We start from the raw sequence: 23777 nt of genomic DNA on the forward strand, positions 1-23777 counted from the left end.
CTGTTTCTACCCAGAATTACTGGTAGATTATTTTATATAGTAGTTACTAAATCGGTATGAAATACTATGTTCACTTTGACCTTTTATAAAGTACTAGCATAAATTTTTATCTCTTTTTTGTGTGTATGTCAGTGTGTGTCAGTCTTATCTGCAAAAGCATTTCAGCTTATTGGAGAGGATTTTAGATTGAGTACATGTATTTATCTTTTACTGACTCCTCCTCATCACCTCCGTGATCCCTCTCTCCAGTTGTCTGCAACACATCCTACTGTGAAGTTTTTCTAAAACTTCCCAGGAAGAATTCTTTTATCTGCAATCTGTATACCACCATAATTCCCTCACTATTTATAACATCAGTTTATTAGTGGTTTTCATCTGTCTTACTCTCACAGGCTCTTGGCTGCTTAAGGGTAGGGACCTGTCATTTGCACATATCTAGCACTTAAGGTACTGGCACATAGTAGATATTAAAAAGGGCTTTTTCCTCACCTATCCTATTTTACAGAATTCCATTTGTAACTATACGACCTCTCACTGTTCCTTGGAATGGACAGTCTAAGGCCCATATCTGGTATGACTTCCTCAGACATGAGGAGGAAGAAGTACTCATTTCAGAGAATAAAGGAGAGCTTGCAAATCTTGCCACTTGTTTGTAATTTAGATTTAAGTATTCATTTGAAGCACTTAACATCCTAACCACTGAAACACATGATTAGGAACTCAAATTTGAGAAATGCAACAGAAGACTAGGTAAGATGAGTCAGAAGGATATATCATTTCTGTGATTAGTGTTCCAACACTATTCTTTGCCATGTTTACGCAAAGAATATGAAAGAGATTCAAGTTTTTTCAGAGGACAACACAAACTTTATATTATTCCTATTCCTTACTGCCTAGGAACCTCAAGCAACTTCCACTAATAGGTTTCTCCTGCTCCACACTCCAATAGTTTTTCTTTCACTTCTGAAATAAAGCAGTATTGCTTGTAACTTTGTTACTGAGAAAACCAACAATGCAAATGAAAGCACAGAGCCATTTCTATGTGCAAGTTAGTTAACAAAATTCAGTCACTAGCGTTGTGTTCTATGGCAATCACTTAACTTCTCTGAAACTGAATTTATTGATCTGTAAAACAAGAAGATAGGGTTTTAAAAGGTACGTATTTTTATGAATCTATAATTAGAAATTCTCATGTGCTGTGTCAAAACCTCCATGGATTAAACTCTTTAATAATGATTCTAAATGTAATACACACCCATTAAAGAACATCTGTAAAATTATGTATAAAGAAAAAAACCCTCACAATTCTATTACTCTGAGCCTTATTGTAAGAATCCTAAAGCAGTTAAAAATATCACTGACAGGTTTTTAAGATGTCAGAATGTCACTGGTCTGGATCTTATTTTTACTTCCAACAGCAGGGTCATTAATTTTTTCCCTCTCTCTTCTGCTGTATTTTTCTGCATACTATAAACAATTCAATAACTGCCCAGAGAATGCATTAGGTACAGTTTTCCATACACAACCCTCTTTTCCAGATCTATTTTATGGGATCTCCTGTATGATCTAAAACACTATCCACGGTTCTTCATTGCTTAAGCTCTAATGGACAAAGTTTGAACACTATAATTTCACATTTAAAAACACTAATTTGGCAAAATCTCATCCCAGCCTTCCTTTCCAGATCCACTGTTCTCCATTCCAAATTGCTCTATAGGTAAATTGGCTGCCTGAAGGCTGTTCACTCTAATATGTGAGTCAGCTAGAGGGATGGCCCACCCAGACTGGGCCTTGGACACTTCTAGTCCTCATCGCCTACTGGTCACTTCATCTAGGCTGGCCAAGTGCCTATTATCCAGAGAGAATCTGGGCAAGAATGAAGATTTAAAATTCTAATGGTAGTGGTTCCAATTCCTGGTAATATGGAATAAGCACACTCCACTGTCTCTCCCAGTGAATGAAGCAATAAAACATAATACATAGATCAGCAATTTGAGGACTGGAAATGAAACAGCAGTAGAAAAATTAGGAAGAAGACCAGAATTCCTCATTTAACATTTACCTTGCTGATAATATTGTTATAAAAAATACATTTACAGTATTTCAATAAGATGGGAAAATTGAATACAAACATAATCCCTTGAACTGTAAAATACTTTCTTTAAAAAAAAAAAAAATCGAACATGGGTCAGGATAACTTAGTAAAGTGTTTTAAAGTGGATCAAGTAGACAAACAATCCTCTGCAGTATTTCAAATTAGCAGAGCACACAGGTTTAGACTGAGATCTTGGTTCAAATCCTGGCTCTACCTCTTATTAGCTGTGTGAGCTTGGATAAGTTAGGTCAGCTCTGTGAACTTCTTCCCTCATTGCAAAATGGAGAAATAATAGCACCAACCTCACAGGATAATGAGTGGACTAATTAGGTAATGAATGCAAACCATTAAGCATACTGCAGACACCTATAAAATGTTCAGTAAAGTTAGCTATTAGTAGCAATAGTTTCCTCCAAATTTCAAAGGACTTATTCTATGCCCTATTTACTCAACTACAAATCTTTATTGGACATACCGCTACAAAAAGAAATCGGACTGTTCCTTTACTTCCAAGAATGAACGACCTACAGTTTAAAATGCAATATACCAATAAAAAGAAAATTTTAGTTAAATGCGCCCTCTAGTGGTATGTTTTGTGCAAATACCTGGCATCTACAAAAGATAAAACCTCTTCATGAAATGTCACTACCCTGAAGCCAGCTGGTTGAGATCATTACAGTATGGGAAGCACTACCACATGTCTTTTAGGAAGTTTCCTCTCTTCAAGAGCTGGAAGGTGCTGTTGTTTATTGTCTTTGAAAATTTTCTCCACCATATGACCTAGGATATTTGTGATATGTACCATACCAAATCTCAACATTCCTACAGCACTGACTTTAAAATCCCTTCTCTAAAAGAAAACTGGGCTACTTTCTAGCTTGCTTTAAACAAACATCGCAAAGTACTTATTCTTCATTTACTTAATAAATACGAGGGCCAGGCGCAGTGGCTCACGCTTGTAATCCCAGTACTTTGGGAGGCCAAGGCGGGCGGATCACCTGAGATCAGGAGTTTGAGACCAACCTGGCTAGCATGGCGATATCCCGTCTCTACTAAAAATGCAAAAACTAGCCGGGCGTGGTGGCGGGCACCTGTAATCTCAACTACTTGGGAGGCTGAGGCAGAAGAATCGCTTGAATCCGGGAGACAGAGGTTGCAGTGAGCTGAGATCGCACCATTGCACTCCAGCCTGGGCGACAAGAGCCAAACTCCTTCGCAAAAAACAAAACAAAAAAACAAATACGAAGCGAGCACCAACGATGTACCAGGCAATGAGGATACAATAAACTTACACAATTATTATGTAATTACAAATGTGAAAAGTGTCATAAGAAAGCATAGACTGCCATGAGCACACAGTAGGGGATTGGTCCTGTATGGGGGTAGTAGGGGGTTGGAAGGCTTTCTTGAGAATAAAATATTTAAAGCCTTGAAGGGTGAGTAGAAAGTAACTGGAAGAAGAAAAGGAGTACCATACAAAGAGAACAGCAAATGTAAAGGCCTGGAGACGGCAAGGTACACACGGCATTTGAGAAATTGAAGAAAGATCCTATGCACGGTGCTCAAAGGAGATATTGTGCAAGGTGAGGCTAGGGAAGTAGGCAGGGACTTCACAAGGAGTTTGAATTTCATCCTAAAAACAATGGGAAGCGATAGCAGAGTTTAAAGCAGTACAGCAGTAATACGACTTACATTTTCAAAAGTTCCGTTCCTACGGCACGGAAAATGGATTTGAGGGAGCTGGGGCAGAATGAATCCCCAGAGCAGCTGCAGAACCACAGGTACAACATGGGACGAGGCAGGAGGTGCCAATAAAGATAAGTGGACAAATATTCAAAAGGCTAAATGAATTGAGCAAACTGTTGAGAGTAGTGGTCCTGGTAAATCGCATTTTTTCACTAGGCACAGCTGGTGGTGGTATGCATTTGGAAACACGCTAAAGAAAATGAGCCGTTTAGGATTCTAGGGTTTTCCTCTTAAAAAGAGAATTTGTTTGGCTACCAAGTGTTAACATTTTAATGCTCAACGAGCACTGAAGAGGGGACACGAGGCACTGCCTCTCACCCAAGACAGCCCCAAAATGTCCTTTTCAGACTTTTATCACAGTGATCCACTCCCACCGCGCCTTTACCTTGCCTCTGCCTGGAATGTCCTTAACTCCCTCCTTGCCGCCAATTTCACCAGATTTTTGTTTTCTTATCCAGTCTCACGGAAGCCTCTCCAGCATCTCCCACCCTACCGATCCTCCCGTCTATCTCGCCTACTACACTGTGAGTTCAGACAGCACGGATTGAACGCTTCATCTTTTTGTCTCGGCGCCCTGCGCATCGCCATCCTATCACTAACCGCGCCGCAAACTCAGCTCAATCTTAACGCCCACGAGCCGCTCCTAAAGACCGCCTGTGATGCCGGAAGTGACGCGCTCTCGGGCACTATGTGCTTCCGGTCTCCAATGCCGCAGGAGGGCGGTCTCTCCTGGCTCGCTAACTCGACTGCTCTGGGCGATTCGTGCGAGGTAAGAAGCTGCGCTGCAGCGCAGTGAGGTGAGGTTCTCAGCCATGAAAACTGCAGGGTGTTGTTCGTTCCCGCTGGCCTGGCGGAACTTGTATGGGAAGCTCGGAGGACAGAAGGCCTAGCCGCTGGGTCCCTGAGCTGGCTGAGCGCGGGCTGCTCGGGCTATGTAGGGGTGTCGGCCTCAGCTGTTGGGCTCTGGCTGCTGAGGGCTGCGCGTCCAGCCGCTCTGGAATCCTCATGCGGGTGGGCAGCCCGGCTCTCCTACTTCATGCTCTTGATAACCCAGAGCCTCCCCCTTCCCACTTACGCGGGGGAAGGATAATCCACTTCGTTTTGAACAGCTTCGGTCCCCACTGGGACAGTCGCATAAACTTCAGCGAAGAGTGCGCTCGTGAAGTGGCATGGAGCCTCTTACACCAATTCATTGGGTCCACCCTTCAGCTTCTGTGGAAGGGATCTTTCTCTTACCAGATGCTGAGACTTGGGGGATTGCGAGGGATGCTGGTCTTAAAAGGTGATGGCTTAGGTCGGGCGCGGTAGCTCACGCCTGTAATCCCAACACTTTGGGAGGTCGAGGCGGGCGGATCTCCTGAGGTCAGGAGTTCGAGACCACCCTGGGCAACATGGTGAAACCCCTTCTCTACTAAAATACAAAAAATTAGCTGCGCGTGGTGGCACACACCTGTAATCCCAGCTATTCCGGAGGCTGAGGCAAGACAATCGCTTGAGCCCTAGAGGCAGAGGTTGCAGTGAGCCGAGATGGCCCACTGCACTCCAGGTTGGGCTACAGAGTGAGACTCCGTCTCAACAGCGACAACAACAACAACAACAAAGGTGGTGGCTTAATACAGCCATGCTTCCCTTAACAACTGGTATAGTTCTGAGAAATGGTTGGGCCGTTTCGTGGTGGGGTGAATATCATAGTGTACTTATACAACAAACCTACACACCTGGGCCATGTGGGATAACCTGTTACTCCTAGACTGCAGACCTGTACAGTATGACTACTGAATACTGTGGGCAGTTCTAAAAGCATGGTAAGTGTGTATCTAAACATAGAAAAGATACTGTAAAAATATGGTATAAAAGAAAGCATGGTACACCTGAATGGGGCACTTAACACATGGAGCTTGCAGGGCTGTCGGTAGCTATGAGTGATTCAGTGAGTGGTATGTGAGTGTGAAGGCCTAGGATATTATTTAGGGTATTACAGTACACTACTGTAGACTTTATGAATGCTGTATGCTTAGTCTAAGTTTATTTAAAAATGTTTAAAGTAATAACCTTAGCTTACTGTGCTTTAACTTTATAAACTTTTAAATTAGTTTTAACTTCTTGACCCTTTTTTTTTTTTTTTTTTTTGAGACGGAGTCTATTCTCTCTGTCTCTCTTTTTTGAGACAGAGTTTTGCTCTTGTCACGCAGGCTGGAGTGCAGTGGCGCAATCTCGGCTCACTGCAACCTCCGCCTCCCGGGTTCAAGCGATTCTCCTGCCTCAGCCTCCCAGGTGGCGCGCGCCTGTAGCCGGGGCTACAAGCGCGCGCCACCACACCCAGCTAATTTTTGTATTTTTAGTAGAGATGGGGTTACACCATGTGTGCCAGGATGGTCTCGATCTCCTGACCTCGTGATCCGCCCTTCTTGGCCTCCCAAAGTGCTGGGATTACAGGCGTGAGCCACTGCACCCAGCCCACTCTTTTGTAATAACACTTAGCTTAAAACGCTAATATGTTGTATAGCTATACAAAAATGTTTTCTTTGTTCCCTTACAGTATTCTATCGCTTTTTCCTGTTAAAATTTTTTTTGTTACTATAAACTGAGACACACACATTATGCCTACACCGGGTCAGGATCATCAGTATCACTCTTTTCTTCCTCCACATCTTATGCTACTGAAAGTAACATGAATGGAGCTGTCTATTCCTATGATAACTGCCTTTTTCTGGAATACTTATAATTATCTAGTATTATGTCAGTACATCATTTTAAGCGCTATGCTTGTATATGACTGGCAGCCCAGTAGGTTTGTTTACACCAGCATTACCACAGACATGAGTAATGTGTTAGACTACAAGTTATGAGGGCTACAAAGTCAATAGAAATTTTTCAGCTGCATTATAATCATCTGAGACCAGTATCATATGTGCAGTCGCTATTGACCTAAATGTTATGTACTATGTGACTGTAGCTGATGAATCTCTGATTATGGCTGAATGTTCTCATTCATTGCAGGAAAAAAAATATCCTCCAAATTACTAGGATGTGAGTGACCAAAACTTTGTTCTGTTTTATGTTGGAGCCAAATAATTAGTGTTAGGATAAATTACTTCTTTAAAGTATGTATGTGCTCTAAAATGAAAAGTATTTCTGAACATTAAAGCATAGATATTAAGAGTATAAAAACAAGATACAGATTTTGGTGTGAAATGTATCTTATGATTCAAATCATAATTTAAATAGAATCGAAGATGATGTGAAATCACTGGGCTGGAAGTCGCTTATACCTTGATTAGTAAGAGAGGAAGCCTGGGATCATCCTGTGCTAGTAAACACTTTTTTATGTTTTACTTATAACTCAGGAAATTTCAACAAACCTCATATTAAAGGACATGATTTCTGTATACTTAGTAATTTGCTATGCAAACTGTTGCATTGAAATGGCAGACTAAGCAAGACGATTGGGAGAAAGTAGCTGTGGGACTTGAGGAAAATAAACAGGAAAACTGCAGAATGTGGAAGGAATAATTGCATTCATTGTATTACTATCTGATTTATATTTTATGAAACAATTTGATTTCTTAATTTTTCAATTTTAAGCACAACTTTTTTAACTGGTGTGGCAGCTTTTCTGGTAAGTGGTAGATTTATATTAGAAGCATGTCTATGCAGCATATTACAGCATTAAATATGTATATAGATAACTAACTGAAGTAAAGTGTTTTAGTAATTAAAAGTTTAACGTATGGGCATATGTGAGATATAGTGATATAGCATATCTCTTTAGTTTTGCTGTTTTTGTTGTTGATGACTAACTACCCATGCTTGTCTTAAAAATTGATAAGGTACCTCTGATGAAATTATGACCAGGTGGGCCCGAGTTAGTACCACATGTAACAAGAGACCCTTGCCTGCAACATCATGGGAGGACATGAAGAAGGGATCCTTTGAGGGAACAAGCCAAAACCTACCAAAGCATAAACAACTTGAAGCCAATAGGCTATCCCTCAAAAATGATGCATCCCAAGCAAAACATAAAAAGAAAAAGAAAAAGGAGTACTTAAATGAAGATGTGAATGGATTCATGGAATACCTAAGACAGAATTCACAGATGGTTCACAATGGGCAAATTGTAGCAACAGACAGTGAGGAAGTAAGGGAAGAAATTGCAGTTGCTTTAAAGAAAGACAGTCGACGGGAAGGAAGAAGATTAAAAAGACAAGCGGCAAAGAAAAATGCAATGGTGAGAGCATCGCTTCTACCATGTTATTTACTTTATTTAGCTGGAAACTATTCTTATACTCACATACATATATATCTTAGCAGGGTCTGGTTACCATTATGTCCCAGATTCATAGAGCATCATTTTAAGGACTAGTACTTTTTTAGCACATATATGCTAGGCACATGATGTACTGGTTAATTATCACAACAACACAGCAAAGGTGATGGCATTATTCCCATATTATGGATGGCAAACACTGAAGTGCAGACAGATTAAATAACTTGTGAAAGCCACTTAGCTAGTAGCAGAGGTGAAATTCAAACCCAGCCTGACTTCAAAACCTATGTTATAGACCAGATGTGGTAGCCCATGCCCGTGATCCCAGCACTGTGGGAGGCTGAGGCAGGAGGATCACTTGAGCCCAGGAGTTAAAGACCAGCCAGGGCAACATAGGGAGACCCCATCTCTACCAAAAAAAAAAAAAAAAAAAAAAATTAGCCAGGTGTGGTGGTATACACCTGTGATCCCAGCTACTACTGCCACCTGAAGCAGGAGGATTGAGCCTGGGAGGTCAAGGCTACAGTGAACCATGTGATCAACCGCTGCATTTCACTCTGGGTGACAAAACGAGAGTTTGTCTTCCAAAAAACCCAAAACCTATCCTCACCTTCCAATAGCCCCTTTTTCAAATTAGCATTGAGAAAATGCCAAAATTATGAAGAAGATAAAGTACAACAGATTAAATGTGTGTGGGTCCCTATTACTTGGAAAGGATATTCTTTATCTATGAAATACTGAAGCACAGGAAAGAGGTACATAGGAGTCACACTAGTTAGAGCAGAGTAATAGCAGAATTAAGTCCTTGACACTCCCTAGTCATTGCTTCCTCCCTCCTCCATATTACATTCAGAGGAATGCTGGGGGCAGCAGGTTTCTTTCTGTAATGCCTAGCCCTAGATTTTAAAGTATGTCAGGCAAAGGGGATGAAATACTATAATTATTTCCCTTCTCTAAGTGAGTTTCCCAAGTCTCCTAGCACGCCACTTCATAAGAATGAAGACTTGTTGCTAGTTATACTTTTATTTTTTATTAGTATTACTATATGTAGAGCACTGTTTGCACCAATGCAGGCTTGAAATGTTAACAGCCTCTATAAATGTGTCTTTTGGCTGTTTGCAAGATTAGTCTATGCATTTTTCTATTTAAAGATAATTATTTAGAGATAATACTGATGAAACATTCCTTATGGATAAATTTGGATAGGAAGGATAACATTTCTATTGGTATCAGGATAGAGTTTTGTCTAAGTTAACTATTTTTAAATATTTTAAGTCAGTTTAGTTGACATAGGTAGTATGGTGAATTGCATACCATTTGAAAACATTTACTGTTATGATCTCTTAAGCATTATGTTTGTAATTAAGTGGGGAAGAAATATTGTTTTTTAAAAAGGGGAGTGCTATATAAATAGTATATGGCTTGTTGTGACCTGTTGTTAATTTACTTCCTTGCTATTTTTTTTTAATACCTTATACTAAGCATCAGTCCTTAAATGCTAATAAACTGATTATGCTATTGGAATTTACAATCAGCGCTTCACAATCCCATCTACATTAAACTTAAGGACCATTCAAAAATGTTGTAGTAAGTGATGATTAGGTTTTAAAGGAGAAGGCTGTGAACTAAGGCAGTAGTCTCAGCTTAATAGAGACCACTTTGACTTCACCAAGAAGCCAAGACTTCCTATGGTGGTGATGCAGGTTTTAGCAGTAGCTTTTCCTGCATTTGTATAATAAATGCAGCTTCTTTTTTTTTGGACCAGCTCATTCTAAATGTACAAGTTACTGAAGAATTTAAAGGGACTCATTCTTTTTCAGTATTTTATTAAGTAGGAAAAAAAGGACAGAGTTGCAAAATAAATGTTTTATTTTGCCGGTTGAATTTACTTTTTAAAAAAACCTGTGCTTATTTTGAAAAACATAATTAAATGAATATTTATTATCCAAGAAATATATATATCTTTTTCCAGCTTAAATAAAATAGTTTAAATATCTGCCATCTTTGATTATGGTTGATGTTCTCATTTATTGCAGCAAAAAAATTCTTCAAATTTCTGTAAATAACTATTACTCAGTTTTATGTTGGAGCCAAATAATTCATCTCAGAGTAAATTATTCCTTTAAAATGTATTGTGCATATATTCTAAAAATGAAACCTATTTCTGAATATTAAAGAATGTGTATGGCCAGGCGTGGTGGCTCACACCTGTAATACCAGCACTTTTGGGAGGCTGAGGCAGGTGGATCACCAGGTCAGGAGATTGAGACCATCCTGGCCAACATGGTGAAACCCTGTCTCTACTAAGAATACTAGAATTATCTGGGCGTGGTGGCTCGTGCTTGTAATCCCAGCTACTAGGGAGGCTGAGGCAGGAGAATAATTTGAACCCAGGAGGCGGAGGTTGCAGTGAGCCAAGATCACGCCACTGCACTCCAGCCTGCTGACAGCGAGATTCCATCTTTAAAAAAAAAAAAAGTGTATTTAGGGTACAAAAACAAGGATATACTTTTTGCTATGAAATATATCTTATGGTTTGAATCGTAACTTGAATGGAAACATTTGACCCAAATTCATTCAATTATGTGAACTTAAAAAAAAATATTAATTTTTTAAAAATTTTGAGTACATAATTATACACAAATACAAATTTTGAGTGATAATTTTTATAGCCACTGCCCATTTCCTATAGAAAACGCCATTTTTCTACTGCAGACATTCCAGTTATAAAATGAATAGTCCATATTTGCTCAATTCATTTAAGCAATTGCCTTCTACAAAGCCACATATATAACATTGTTCCTGAGATTGATAGATTTATCGATTGAGGTTTTCAGCAGCAATGAAACCCTCTGATGGAAAGGACATCTCATTGTTTAGGAATGTATGAAACCTTTTTTCTACAAATAAAATATTGAGATTTCAGAAAAAGAGCTAAATAAGATGAGAAATGTTTTAAATGTTTTTGATAACAAGAATTAATAAAGTCACTGGTATAGTTTTGCAGTGTGCCAACCCACATTTTGTTTTCCCAGGTGTGTTTCCATTGTAGAAAACCTGGTCATGGAATTGCAGATTGCCCTGCCGCCCTTGAAAATCAAGACATGGGCACTGGGATATGTTACAGGTGTGGGTCCACAGAGCACGAAATAACCAAGTGTAAGGCTAAAGTAGACCCAGCTCTTGGTATGTGTTTCTTTCAGTTTTTTGCTTTGTTCATGGGGAAAGCCAATAAATAGCACCCTGGGTATATTTTTAACACAATTTGTTAAGAGTGTGCCACTTAGTATTTGGAAATCATATGAGATTAAATTTTAAGTTATGTAAAAATATTTTTTATTCAGTGTTAATGTGAATTTTATGACTTGCCATATGTATTGTCAACTGAATAGGAACTGTTGATTTTTACAGGCGAATTTCCTTTTGCAAAATGTTTTGTTTGTGGAGAAATGGGGCACCTGTCTAGATCTTGTCCGGATAATCCCAAAGGCCTCTATGCTGATGGTAAGTACTGTTACCCTCATATAGCAGAAATGGTGAGTTATCGTGCAGTTGTGATTTAGTTTACACTCAATCAGTTATTGAATAAATTCTTGAATAAACTGCAAAACCTTGAGAATTACATTATTTTTATCAAGTGCTATTATATGTACTGGGCTTTTTGTGCAGTTTCACTTCATATGTTAATAAAACAAATCAGAAAAAACTAAGGTGTGTATTTCCAACTGTGCTTGCTTCATCATTTGTGAGACTATTATACATTTCTACTTTTAGACATAACAGAAGCAGAGGGATTATATTTATCTCAAGCTAATATGAGGTTTTTAAAATCGTATTATATATTCAGCCTCAGCCAGCATACCATTTTGGTGGAAGGGTGGGTACACATGATTCAATACTGTAGTAATGTTTGCTTCTGAATTTTTTTTCTTAGTTATTTGTCTGGCATGGGATTATGTAGCTTTTTTCTCTTTAACTTGGGTAATTAAGGTTCACACAGTAAAGTCTATGCAGTCTAAAGCTTTAAGGAGGAGGCTGTTATCTGTTGATGTGATGGCTGGTGCCATCAGGCTCTAGACATTTCTTGTGTCGTGTCCTGGGTGTCCCCCTGGAGAAGTCCAGTGAAAAGCGTAGCTTTTCTGACCAGTTGGTCAGACTTGGGTTATAGTGCCAGCACTGCCACTCACTAGCTCGGGGGCTTTGGCCGACTTAGCAAACTCGATCTCAGTTTCCTCAGCTATAGAATGGAGCTGATAAAACTATATTTTATTGATTCTAAGATGCACAGTTTTTCAATTTTAATCTCTTGGAAATCAGAATGTATCTTACCATTGGTGGGTCCCACATAATTGACAGCTGTTTTTCTTTCTGAGAGGTATGTGCAATAATGATACATCTTATAATCAACGGTGTCTTAGAGTTGATGAATTATGGTATTTGCCTAAAGAGTTTTTAAAAAGATTAAAGTGTATTATTCAAGTGCTTCTTTTTCACTATGGCATATAAAGAGGCCAGGGCCTGAAAAATGCTCAGGTGCATTTCAGTTTTGAGCTTATAAAAATGGGTAGTTAACATGACGAGTGAGCAAAAATGGCTTTCACTGGTCTACCAAAGTGACTAGATGTAAAAAAAAAAAAAAAAGAATTAATGCAGCAAGGAGAGTAGATCCCATAGATGTGAAAATATGGCCAGATTAGCCTGTGTGTACTTTGATTTTATAACTTGTAATCTTTTGTTTACAATAAGGGGCTTTCTGTGACTTGTTTTAATTTAGAACACTTTGGTAGCAATAGACACATTGGATACATTTTTGTATGGTACATTTGATGTATATAGAATTAGTACTTTGTTTTTAAGAGGTAAAGCATTATGTTGGGGGAAAAGTAGGGTGGGTTTCCAAATTTGCATTTTTTATATTGAAAATAAAGTCAAGATTTGGGGAAAAAAGAAAATTCAGCCAGATTTGTATCTTTGTATCTGATTAGGTCATTTTTCTAAGTCACTTAACATTTCGAGCATGATCAAGATAATGCTTGACCATTAAGCAACAGTGTTTGATCATTAAGTGAAAGACTTATTTTAGAAAGCACGTGTGTTGTGATTCACAATTCTGAAATGTTTAAAGTAGGCAGATGGGCATTTTTATAGGGTTAGGGTGCCTGGCCAATGGAAGGCACTGAAACAAAAATTAACTTTATTTCTTTTGTAAATGCTTACCCCCATCTGATCTGTACAGTAGAATAGTAGTTTCTAATCTGTTTTGGGGCCATTGACGGAGAATCTGACATGCTATTCAGGAAAGAGCATCTGCTTACAACTTTTATTTACAGGTCCAAGAGTTCACAGACTCTTGACTGTCTAAGCATTAAGATCCAGGCTTCTGTGCAATAGCTCTTGAACAAGTGCCTTCCATCATAACTCATTTCTCTTTCCTACTTCTCAAGGCCAGGTGCAAGAAGCAGTGGGTGGGTACAATTTACTGCCCTGTGAGGTTAAAAGGAATGGAGAATGAATTCGTAATAGGAATAGTGGCACCTCCCTATGTTCCTGGTCTAGCTACCTTTACAACTGACAAGGTTGTGAGGATCCAGTAAGATGTGAAAGTGCTTTGAGATGTTAAAAACCCCATGTAAGTATGAGATGGTATTCAGTGGCTTTGCTCTTTCAATAGGTGGCGGCTGCAAACTTTGTGGCTCTGTAGAACATTTAAAGAAAGATTGCCCTGAAAGTCAGAATTCAGGTGAGATCTCTGGGCCTCTACTTAGAAGGGGTGAGATTAATATTTCTCTGTGTTTTATTCTGCACTTATTATGAATAACTCATTGGGATGCTAATGATTTTAAGACCTGTTTTCCTATTGTAGCAATCACTTAATCTCTGTCAGCAACAGACACACATCATACTGAGTAACTGAATAGGTGGGGAAAAAAGTGGCCAGTAAGCCTTAGGGGACCCTGACTTTATAAGACATCTTATTCATAAGCATTTATATTTGCTAACTAATGAATTTAATATAATAGAGCCAATTCTGTTACTTAAGAAAAATATGAATTCACTAAGAGAAAATAAAAAATATGAAATAACTTTCCATAGTCTTAATATTGAGTGTCCTCATGTATGCTTTGCTTTGTATGTACCTAAAAGATTCAGAGTTGATTGCAGAAACTACCAAAAATATTAAAAATGTGTTATCCATACAGAATCTGGCTATTTCCTTCCTGATGAAATACCAGCCTTATTCATCAAAAACTTCAGAGATGTTCACTATACCTATGGCAGACTTTTGAGGAAGTGGAGATCATTATTACATTAGTTTGCCTGGACTAGAATGATGATAATCCTGTGTGAAGGCAGGCAAGAAGACAGTAGGATAGCCCAGCAGTACTTCTTATGGAAAGAGCACATTTCTTTTTATTTCACATAGTCACAACACTACACAAATAAGTCTGCTCATTCTTACTTCCTATCCCTAACATTTAAATTTGAAAACCAAGAGTTCTTATTTACAAGCTTGTCTAGAAGATAGTCTTTAGTACATTGTAGGCAGTGAGATTGAAATGATGAAGTGGAATTTGAATTCTCCCTCCTGGGAGGATTGCCACTTCCCAAATGACAAGACTGACAAGCAGATGTTGTATAATTTCACAGGTAGAATCTTATGCATTTGAAACTGATGCTTCATAAGCCTTGCTGTTTACAGACTCTTGGAATTCATTGACTCTGTAATGATGAACTCTGGGAAAGAATGAAAGAGCTTTCTCATCAATTCGTGCATTGCAAAGTAGTTGCTACATTTCCCTAATTGGGATGAGAAATTGCCTGTGGTACTCTGAAATCAAGGGTTATAATCAATTACAGAATTGCTCACTTTCCTTTAGTGATGGAGTCTTCCCTCCTTGTGATTATTCGTGTCAAAATGAGTTCCTTTCCAAAACCAGTAACAATTTGAGTGGATGCATTTGATTACTGTTTTTCTCATATTCTGATTTTTCTATTCCTTTACAGAGCGAATGGTCACAGTTGGTCGCTGGGCAAAGGGAATGAGTGCAGACTATGAAGAAATTTTGGATGCACCTAAACCACAAAAACCCAAAACAAAAATACCTAAAGTTGTTAATTTTTGATAACAACTAGCACTATCATTAGTTACCACCTCATCATTACTTTCTAAACCAGGCCCACTTCACGAGTTAGAGTTGAGCTCCCTTGTAGCCAGGACTATACTGTAGATATCACTATGATCTGGGTGTGGTCGAAAACAATTTTGTTTATTCTGTCCATCAAATTGTACTTCTACTACTGTTTGGAGAAAATTGAAGAAAAGAATAAGATGATTAAATGGATTATCTAAAAGAACATATTTTAAGAGACAGAACTTAGACATAACCAAGTAGTTGTATACCTGATTGTAACAATCATCTTTTATAAAAGCAAAATTATGCATAAATGTAAAACACTCCTAAACAAAGGGTACAAATGAATTTTTGGTTATATCATTTTCTTGGCTCAAAGTATCAATTTATTATTATAATAGAAATTTATAAGTTGCTAGAAAGTCTCTGTTTTTAAAATATGGAATAAAAATGCATTTTCTATTGCTTGTTTTTCTGAATACTTGATTCTTGATTGAAATAGCCATTGTTCGTTAATATCCATGTAACAATCCCTTTGGAAACAAGATTTTTTATGAATCCTAGATGAGAATAAACAGGGATTTGGTTTTTGTTTTAGTTTTGACATAAAGGATTACAAGTTACTAAAGTTAAAATTGAAATACGTCAATTTAACAGCAGGTCTTTTTTGCCCTTGATTTTCAAGAGAAATTCTAGTCAAAAATCAGTTTTCGTTACTTAACCAGAATGACGGCACATAACAGATTGTATAATAAACTTAATAGCATTTTGTTCACATGTTTTAGATGAGTCAGAGTGAGAGGGAAATATCACCATAATAGAGTTAGAACACTAATCAGAGACCCATTAGCTTCTTTGTTTGATTTGATGAATTCATGCATACTTAATACATATATTTCACAAGGCTTAACACTACCATTGTACTGTAGAATGGAATGACTCTAGTGGTTTTGTGTTTCATTTCAAATTTTACCTGATTGAATCCATTTGTAACTAAAGGAAACAGCTGTGATTAGTTACTGATGCCTCAAAAGCAAAATATTTACCAAATAAGAAAAGAAACACTTTTCTCTGTTTTCATATCTGCACAACTCTACAGTTCTAGTCTTAATAGGAGCTGTTCTTTTATTTCAGTGTGAGAGGAAAACATGATGACAGAATACTGCTCAGCATCCCAGAGCTTAAGGAAATGAGTGCCATTTAGAAGGAATTGCACAAGCCATGCAGCTGGAAAAGGACAGTAATGCTGCCTTAGTCATCTCGTCTGAACACACCCAGATTTATTTCACCTGTCCCATCAGGAGCAGAAGGCTTTGTAGAGTCTGCAGCCTGTCAGCTGAAAGTTAGGTCTAATGCTTTTTGTAGTCTTCAGTGCAAAGATGTTGATATCTATTTTGTCTTTCTTGGATTACTTTGTGTGTGTATATATATATTTTTTTTTTTGAGATGGAGTCTCGCTCGTCACCTAGGCTAGAGTGCAGTGGTGCGATCTTGGCTCACTGCAACCTGGGTTCAAGCGATTCTCCTGCCTCAGCCTACTGAGTAGCTGGGATTATAGGCATGCACCACCACGCTGGGCTAATTTTTAGTACATATGGGGTTTCACCATGTTGGCCAGGCTGGTCTGAAACTCTTGACCTCATGATCGGCTTGCCTCAGCCTCCCAAAGTGCTGGGATTACAGGCATAAGCCACTGTGCCCAGCCTACTTTGCTTATATTTTAATGATCTATAAATATTAGGCAGTGAAGTCATTAGAAATAAATTGCAGGTACTGAATGTAGCATTAAACACGTGTACAGACACTGAAAGGAATGCACCAGAGGTAGATATTCTGAGAGATGCTGAGTGTTTCTTAAAAGGAACTATAGACATTGGTTATTTTCTTAGCTAAAAATGCCTAAAGAGGAAGGCAAACAATGTATTCATTCATCTTGTATGTTTCCCAAGCACTACTATGTTCCTGTTACTCTTATGCACTTGAAATTGTGGCAGTCAACAAGACAGACAAGGCCACATGCATTATAATGGGGCTGAATAATGGACAGGAGACTTAGGAAAAATACCAGCAAGAAATGTTTGATTACAATCCTAAAATATTTTTTGAATCCCCTAAGACTTTAAAAAAATTTTTAGATGGGGTCTTACCCTGTCACCCAGGCTGGAGTGCAGTGATGCAATCATAGCTCACTGAAGCCTCAAACACCTGGGCTCCAGCGATCCTCCCATCTCAGCCTCCTGAGTTGCTGGGATTACAATAGGCATGAGCCACTACACCCAGCTGAATCCCTTAGTCTTTAGCACTCCTTCAGTCTTTTGTAAATTTCATCTCCTCTTACAAACTTATCTTTCACTTTTACATAAATGACTCCTAAATCTCCAGCTAGCCCTAAAATCCCAGGTTTCAGTCCTGTCTTTCCACCTGCCTGCTGGATGTTCCTACTGGGATGCTCTACTGATACCTCAAATTCAATATGGCTTTAAACAGTCTCACTTTCCCCTGGGGAAAAAAAAAATGAGTTTACCTTTTTGTCTCTGTTTTCACTACAATTACATTCCAAGCCATGAGGCCTGAATCTCAAGTTGCTCTTTCCTTGACATTTCCTTCAGTCCCCATAGAGACACCCCCTTATTTCCTCCAGGCATCTGCTATGACCAGCTTGAGTCTTTCTATGACCATCCTTATAGGAAGGAGCAGCTCCTTCCTTCCTCATCCCAATACCTAACACTATAGCTTTATTTGTTCCCTCTCTACCAGATTATAGGTTACATAAGGGCAGGAATTTTGATTCTTGTTCATTGCTATATCCCTAGAAATGCTTAGAATGTGGCAAGCATTTGCATTTGTTGAATGAGTTAATTCAATGAATAAGTGATATAAAAGAAATCAACAGAGAGATGATGCAAGTGACTGGGTAGCTACCTTAGATTGGATAATCAAGGGAAGGCCTCTGTGGACCTTTTAAAGCTGAAATCTGAATGACACAAAGGAACCAGTCATGAGTTAGCCAAAACCCCTAAAGAGAGAATGAGTTTGCCATATTTGAGGGACAGAAAGGAGTGTAGCTGAAGCCTAAAGAAGGGCTGCATCAGGGCTATTCTGACCACCCTATTTAAAATAGAATCTGTATCTCATCCTAACACTGGCACTCCTGATTCCCCTTACTTTGCTTTATGTTTTTCTGTGTCCCTTATCACCTTCTACCATATTAACTTATTTATTATATGTGTCATTTATGTCCCATCTGTCTGCTAGAAAATAATCTCCATGGGGGGGGGATTCTTGTCTGTTCACTGACATACCCCAAATGCCTAAAAAGCACTTAGCACATAGTAGACCCATAATATGTATTTAACAATACATTTGACGAGGTCAGAGAGGAGGTGGGGGCAAGATCACATTGGAAAATTTAGGAAGCCATTGGAAAGTTTTGGTTTTCTTCCCCTAACAGCTTTATTGAGATATAATTCACATAGGATAAAATTCACACTTCTAAAGTGTACAACTGACTTTTAATCTAGTCAGAGTTATACAACCATCACCATTAATTCCAGGACATTTTATCACCCCATCGACACCCAATACCCATAAGCAGTCGCTCCCAACCCTTCCTTCCCTCAGCTACTGGCATCTACTGATTTACTTTGTCTCTGTAGAGTTGCCTGTTCTGGACACTTTATGTAAATGGAATCATACAATATGTGGTTGTGATTGACTTCCTTCAGTTAACATGATGTTTTCAAGATTCATCCATAATAATCCATTGTCTAGATATTCCACATTTTATTCATCAGTTGACGGGCATTTGAGTGTTTTCCACTTTTTGGTTATTATTAACAATGCTACTGTAAACATTTGTGTATAATCTTGTGAGGACATGTTTTCATTTCTCTTGGATATATACCTAGGAGTATATATCTAGACTATTTTTTGAAGTGACTATACCATTCGATAATCCAACCAGCAATGTATGAGAGTTTCAATTCTCCACATCCTTGGCAACATTTGATTTTGTTTCTCCTTTTTATTTTCCTCATCCCAGTGAGTGTAAAGTGGAGTCTCATTGTGGTTTTGATTTGCATCCCCTAATGATTAATGATGTAGAAGGCCTTTTCATGTGCTTATTGGCCATTTGTTATGTGATCTCTGCAGAAATGTCCATTCAAATACTTTTCCTGTATTTCTTAATTGGGTTGTTATTTATTGCAGAGTTGAAAGGGCTTTATTTATTCTGTATACAAATTCCTTATCAGGTTTATGATTTGCAAATGTTTTCTCTCATTCTGTGGTTTGTCATTTTACTTTCTTGATGGTGTCCTTTGAGGCACAAAAATTTTTAATTTTGATGGAGTTCATCTTATCTGATTTTTCTTTTCATCCTTGTGTTTTTGGTGTTATCTTTGATGTCACATCTAGGAAACCACTGCCTAACCCAAGTGTATCAGTCCGTTCCCACACTTCTATAAAGAACTACCCGAGGCTGGGTAATTTATAAAGAAAAGAGGGTTAGGCCAGGTGCAGTGGCTCACGCCTATAATCCCAGCACTTTGGGAGGCTAAGGTGGGCGGATAACCTGATGTCAGGAGTTCAAGACCAGCCTCGCCAACATGGTGAAACCCCAACTCTACTAAAAATACAAAAATTAGCCAGGCACAGTGGTGGGCACATGTAATCCCAGCTACTTAGGAGGCTGAGGCAGGAGAATCACTGGAACCCAGGAAGCAGAGGCTGCAGTGAGCCAAGATCGTGCCACTGCACACCAGCCTGGGCAAGAAAGCGAGACTCCATCTCAAAAAAAACAAAAGAGGTTTAATTGACTCACAGTTCCACAGGCTGTATAGGAAACATGGCTGAGAGTCCTCAGGAAACTTACAATCATAGCAGAAGGTGAATGGGAAGCAGGCATAATCTTTACATGGTGGAGCGGGAGAGAGCGAAGGGGGAGGTGCTATATACTTTCAAACAACCAGATTTTATGAGAACTCTGTCATGAGAACAGCAAGGGGGAAGTCTGCCCCGATGATTCAATCACCTCCCATCAGGCCCTTCCTTCAACACTAGGAAGCACAATTTGACATGAGAGAGGTGGGGACATAGAGGCAAACCATATCACCAAGGTCTGGTTTTCTTCTGAGTTTTATATTTTTAGTTCTTATACTTAGGTTCACTTTTTTTTTTTTTTTTTGAGACAGAGTCTGTAGCCCAGGTGCAGTGGTGCAACCTTGGCTCACTGCAACCTCATCTCCCAGGTTCAAGCCATTCTCTCACCACCTCAGCCTCCCAAGTAGCTGGGACTACAGGCATGCTGCACCACACCTGGCTAACTTTTGTATTTTTAGTAGAGACAGGGTTTCACCATGTTGGCCAGGCTAGTCTAGAACTCCTGACCTCAGGTGATCTGCCCGCCTCAGCCTCCCAAAGTGCTGGGATTACAGGTGTGAACCACTATGCCTGGCCCATAATTCAATTTTAATTACTTTTTTGTATATGACTGGAGGTAGGGAATCCAACATCATGTTTTGCAAGTGGATATCCAATTTTCCCAGCACTGTTTGCTGAAAATTTTAGAGTATTCTTTCTCCATTAAATTGTTTTGGTTTCCTTTTTGAAATCAATTGACCACAAATAAAATAGTGTATTTTTGGGCTCTCAGTTCTATTCCAATGATCCTTATGTATATCCTTATGCCAGTACCACACTGTTTTGATTACTATAGCTTTGTACTAAGTTTTGAAATCAGAAAGTGTAAGTCCTCAAACTTTTCAAGTTTTTTTTCTCTTCTCTATTTTCCCTTACATTTCCATATGAATCTCACAGTGAGTGTTAGTTCATCAATTTCTGCAGAAAAGCCAGCTGCAATTTTGATAGGGATTGTGTTGAGTCTGTAGATGAATTTGGGGAATATGGCCATCTTAACAACATTAAGTTTCCTGATCCATGAACATAGGGGTCATGATTCTCCTTATTTTCCTTTTTTTACCTAACTTCTTGTTTGCCTCAACTGGTGTCAATGCATAAGGCAGCTATGATGTTAAACAATTGCTGGTGATTGTTTTCTACAACACTGTGGAGATGGGGCTGTTTGCACTAAATAAGTGCTAAATCAAAGACAAGCTTTAGAAAGAGGCTTTTCCAGAGAGCTGCCAAGCAGGAAAAACAGTGATCGTTTTCTGGGGATGTTTTTTGGGAGAGAGCTCCAATTTCCCCACTCCCACCCCCACCCCACCCAGTGGCTACTAGGCTGCTATTTTTCACAGCAACTGTAATTATGAGGTTGCTGATTTTCAAAACTACTTAGGACCTGCTAGAGAAGACAGTGGGAATAGGGCAAGTTGAAATGCTACAAAACTCATGTTTTTACTGAGATTCAGCCGCTTTTCTTGAATAAACAATCCTTGTATTGTTGTAAGCCTTTGGTTCACTTCCAGAGTTCTGAAAAAGCTTATTTTGATAATTTTTGCTAATGTTTTTGTTACTATTATGAAAGAGGTTCCTAGTTCACTATTCTGGACGTGCTTCTCCCTGTTGGAAAGCTGTTGTTGTTTCTCAAATAACAACTGTATCATGATATAATTCACATATCATATAATTGACTATTTAAAGTGTATAATTCAATGGTTTTAGTATATTCACAGAGCTAAGCAACCATAACCACAATCAATTTTAGAGCATCTTCCTCACTTTCAAAAGAAACTCATACCAAGCTGGGCGCAGTGACTCATGCCTGTAATCCCAGCACTTTGGGAGGCTGAGGCGGGCGGATTATCTGAGGTCAGGAGTTCGAGACCAGCCTGATCAACATGGAGAAATCCCATCTCTACTAAAAATACAAAATTAGCTGGGCATGGTGGCACATGCCTGTAGTCCCAGCTACTCAGGAGGCTGAGACAGGAGAATCACTTGAACCTGGGAGGTGGAGGTTGCGGTGAGCTGTGAGGGCGCCATTGCACTCCAGCCTGGGCAAAGAGAGCAAAACTCTGTCTCGAAAAAACAAAAAAAAGGAAGAAACCCATACCTATTAGCAGTCATTCATCCTTTCTATCCCCAATGCTCACAAACACCCCGCCCACCCTGTCTTAAGCAACCATGAACCTACTTTCTTTATTTAAAGATTTTCCTACTCTCCTCATTGGAAAGTTTTAAGCTAGGAAGTGACATGCTGGTGACAAGCCTTTTAAAAAAAAATTCTGGCTGCTATATGGAGAATAAATTGTAGGAGTACAAGAGTAAACACAGAGAGAGAAATTAGGAAGCTATTGTAGTGAGAAATGATAGTGTCTTAGACTAGGGTGGTGAATGCAAATATATAGAGAGAGAAATGGACATAAATTTTGTTTCAGGCAGGAAGGTGAACCTCCAATTTGTCTTACCACTGAAAATATACCCCCAAAACGTGGAATACATTTATTTTTCAATCTCCTTAAAAGCATAACTGAGTTTATAAGAGTGTACAGAACCTACAGAGGCCAAATATTAAGTGAATGCAGGCGCTTCAGAAGACAATCCAGTGCTGAAGCTGAGGGTGTCTGCTGAATCCTAAAAACTTTGAGCTTCCTGGGGACAGAAAATAAAGTCAAGGGCCTACGTACCATGGGCGGTATGGCTGAAGACCTTTGCATAAAGCAGAGACCAAAGAGCTATACTATCCTCAGTGTAAGAGTGAACAAGAAATAAGCTTGCCCTAAAGAAGACAGGAAGAAAACTTATTGCCTGTCTCCACTTCGGCATTGGGTGGCAGGGGAAAAAATTGTCCACTATCACCTGAGTTTTCAGTCTTAATTCATACTGCTTGTATGGTCAAATTCACCTCAACTTGAGATCTTCATTAAAAAATCTGCCGGCAACTGGCAGAATCATCACAATCCTTTCTGGCAGCCCTCGACCACAACCTAGGTCTCAAAGAATTCACACAAAATTCAAGGGACCAGACTTCATGATAAAATCACAAAAACACAAGAAAATATGATATCATAAATAAGAACCAGCAGCAGCAACGAATAGTGAAATCAGTCCTGCAAACATTTCAGGTTTGGGAATTATTAGACAAAATATAAACAAGTATGCTTTGTGGTTTGTTTTGTTTGGGCCACTATAACCAAATACTATAAACTAAACCAGATGGCTTATAAACAACAGAAATTTTTATTTCTTACAGTTCTGGAGACTAAAATGTCCAAGATCAAGGTGCCAACAGATTCAGTGTCTGTGAAGGCCAGCTCTCTGGTTCGATAGATAGTGCCTTCTTGGCCGGGCAAGGTGGCTCACGTCTGTAATCCTAGCACTTTGGGAGGCCCAGTTGGGTGGATTGCTTGAACCCAACAGCTCAAGACCCGCCTGGGCAACATGGCAAAACCCTGTCTCTACAAAAAATACAAAATTTAGCTGAACTTGGTGGCTTGTGCCTGTAGTCCCAGCTATTTGGGAAGCTGGGGAGAAAAGATTCCTTGAGCCTGGTAGGTTAAGGCTGCAGTAAGCTGAGACGGCACCACTGTACTCCAGTCTGGATGACAGACACAGAGCAAGACCTTGTCTCAAA

General features: G+C 39.1%; 1 protein-coding gene and 1 long non-coding RNA gene across 6 annotated transcripts in view; one reads left to right on the forward strand and one right to left on the reverse strand.

The window, feature by feature from the left end:
* The window catches only part of LOC114678831 (uncharacterized), a 45153-nt gene extending 40639 nt beyond the window's left edge, over positions 1-4514 (reverse strand). Inside the window, exon 1 of the long non-coding RNA XR_003730388.2 lies at positions 4227-4514. This is a non-coding gene — a long non-coding RNA (uncharacterized LOC114678831). The remainder of the gene's footprint in view (positions 1-4226) is intronic.
* Positions 110-15711, forward strand: ZCCHC9 (zinc finger CCHC-type containing 9). Of its 5 annotated transcripts, none has more exons than XM_015140222.3 (6): positions 4486-4610; positions 7697-8069; positions 11144-11294; positions 11520-11612; positions 13780-13848; positions 15114-15711. In XM_015140222.3, the coding sequence occupies exons 1-6, from the start codon at positions 4501-4503 to the stop codon at positions 15230-15232; spliced, it is 915 nt and encodes a 304-aa protein (XP_014995708.3). In that variant the 5' UTR covers positions 4486-4500; the 3' UTR covers positions 15233-15711.
* The last annotated feature ends 8066 nt before the right edge of the window (positions 15712-23777 follow it).

The sequence above is a fragment of the Macaca mulatta genome, chromosome 6 (assembly GCF_049350105.2).
Source record: "Macaca mulatta isolate MMU2019108-1 chromosome 6, T2T-MMU8v2.0, whole genome shotgun sequence".
In the NCBI taxonomy this organism is placed as follows: domain Eukaryota; kingdom Metazoa; phylum Chordata; class Mammalia; order Primates; family Cercopithecidae; genus Macaca; species Macaca mulatta.

Bases quoted from the DNA above. Each gene is read 5' to 3' on its own strand.
- ZCCHC9 (XM_015140222.3), top strand. From the start codon at position 4,501: ATGCCGGAAGTGACGCGCTCTCGGGCACTATGTGCTTCCGGTCTCCAA. The intron at 11,613-13,779 runs GTAAGTACTGTT...CTCTTTCAATAG, and splicing joins CAAAGGCCTCTATGCTGATG to GTGGCGGCTGCAAACTTTGT. The intron at 13,849-15,113 runs GTGAGATCTCTG...ATTCCTTTACAG, and splicing joins CCCTGAAAGTCAGAATTCAG to AGCGAATGGTCACAGTTGGT.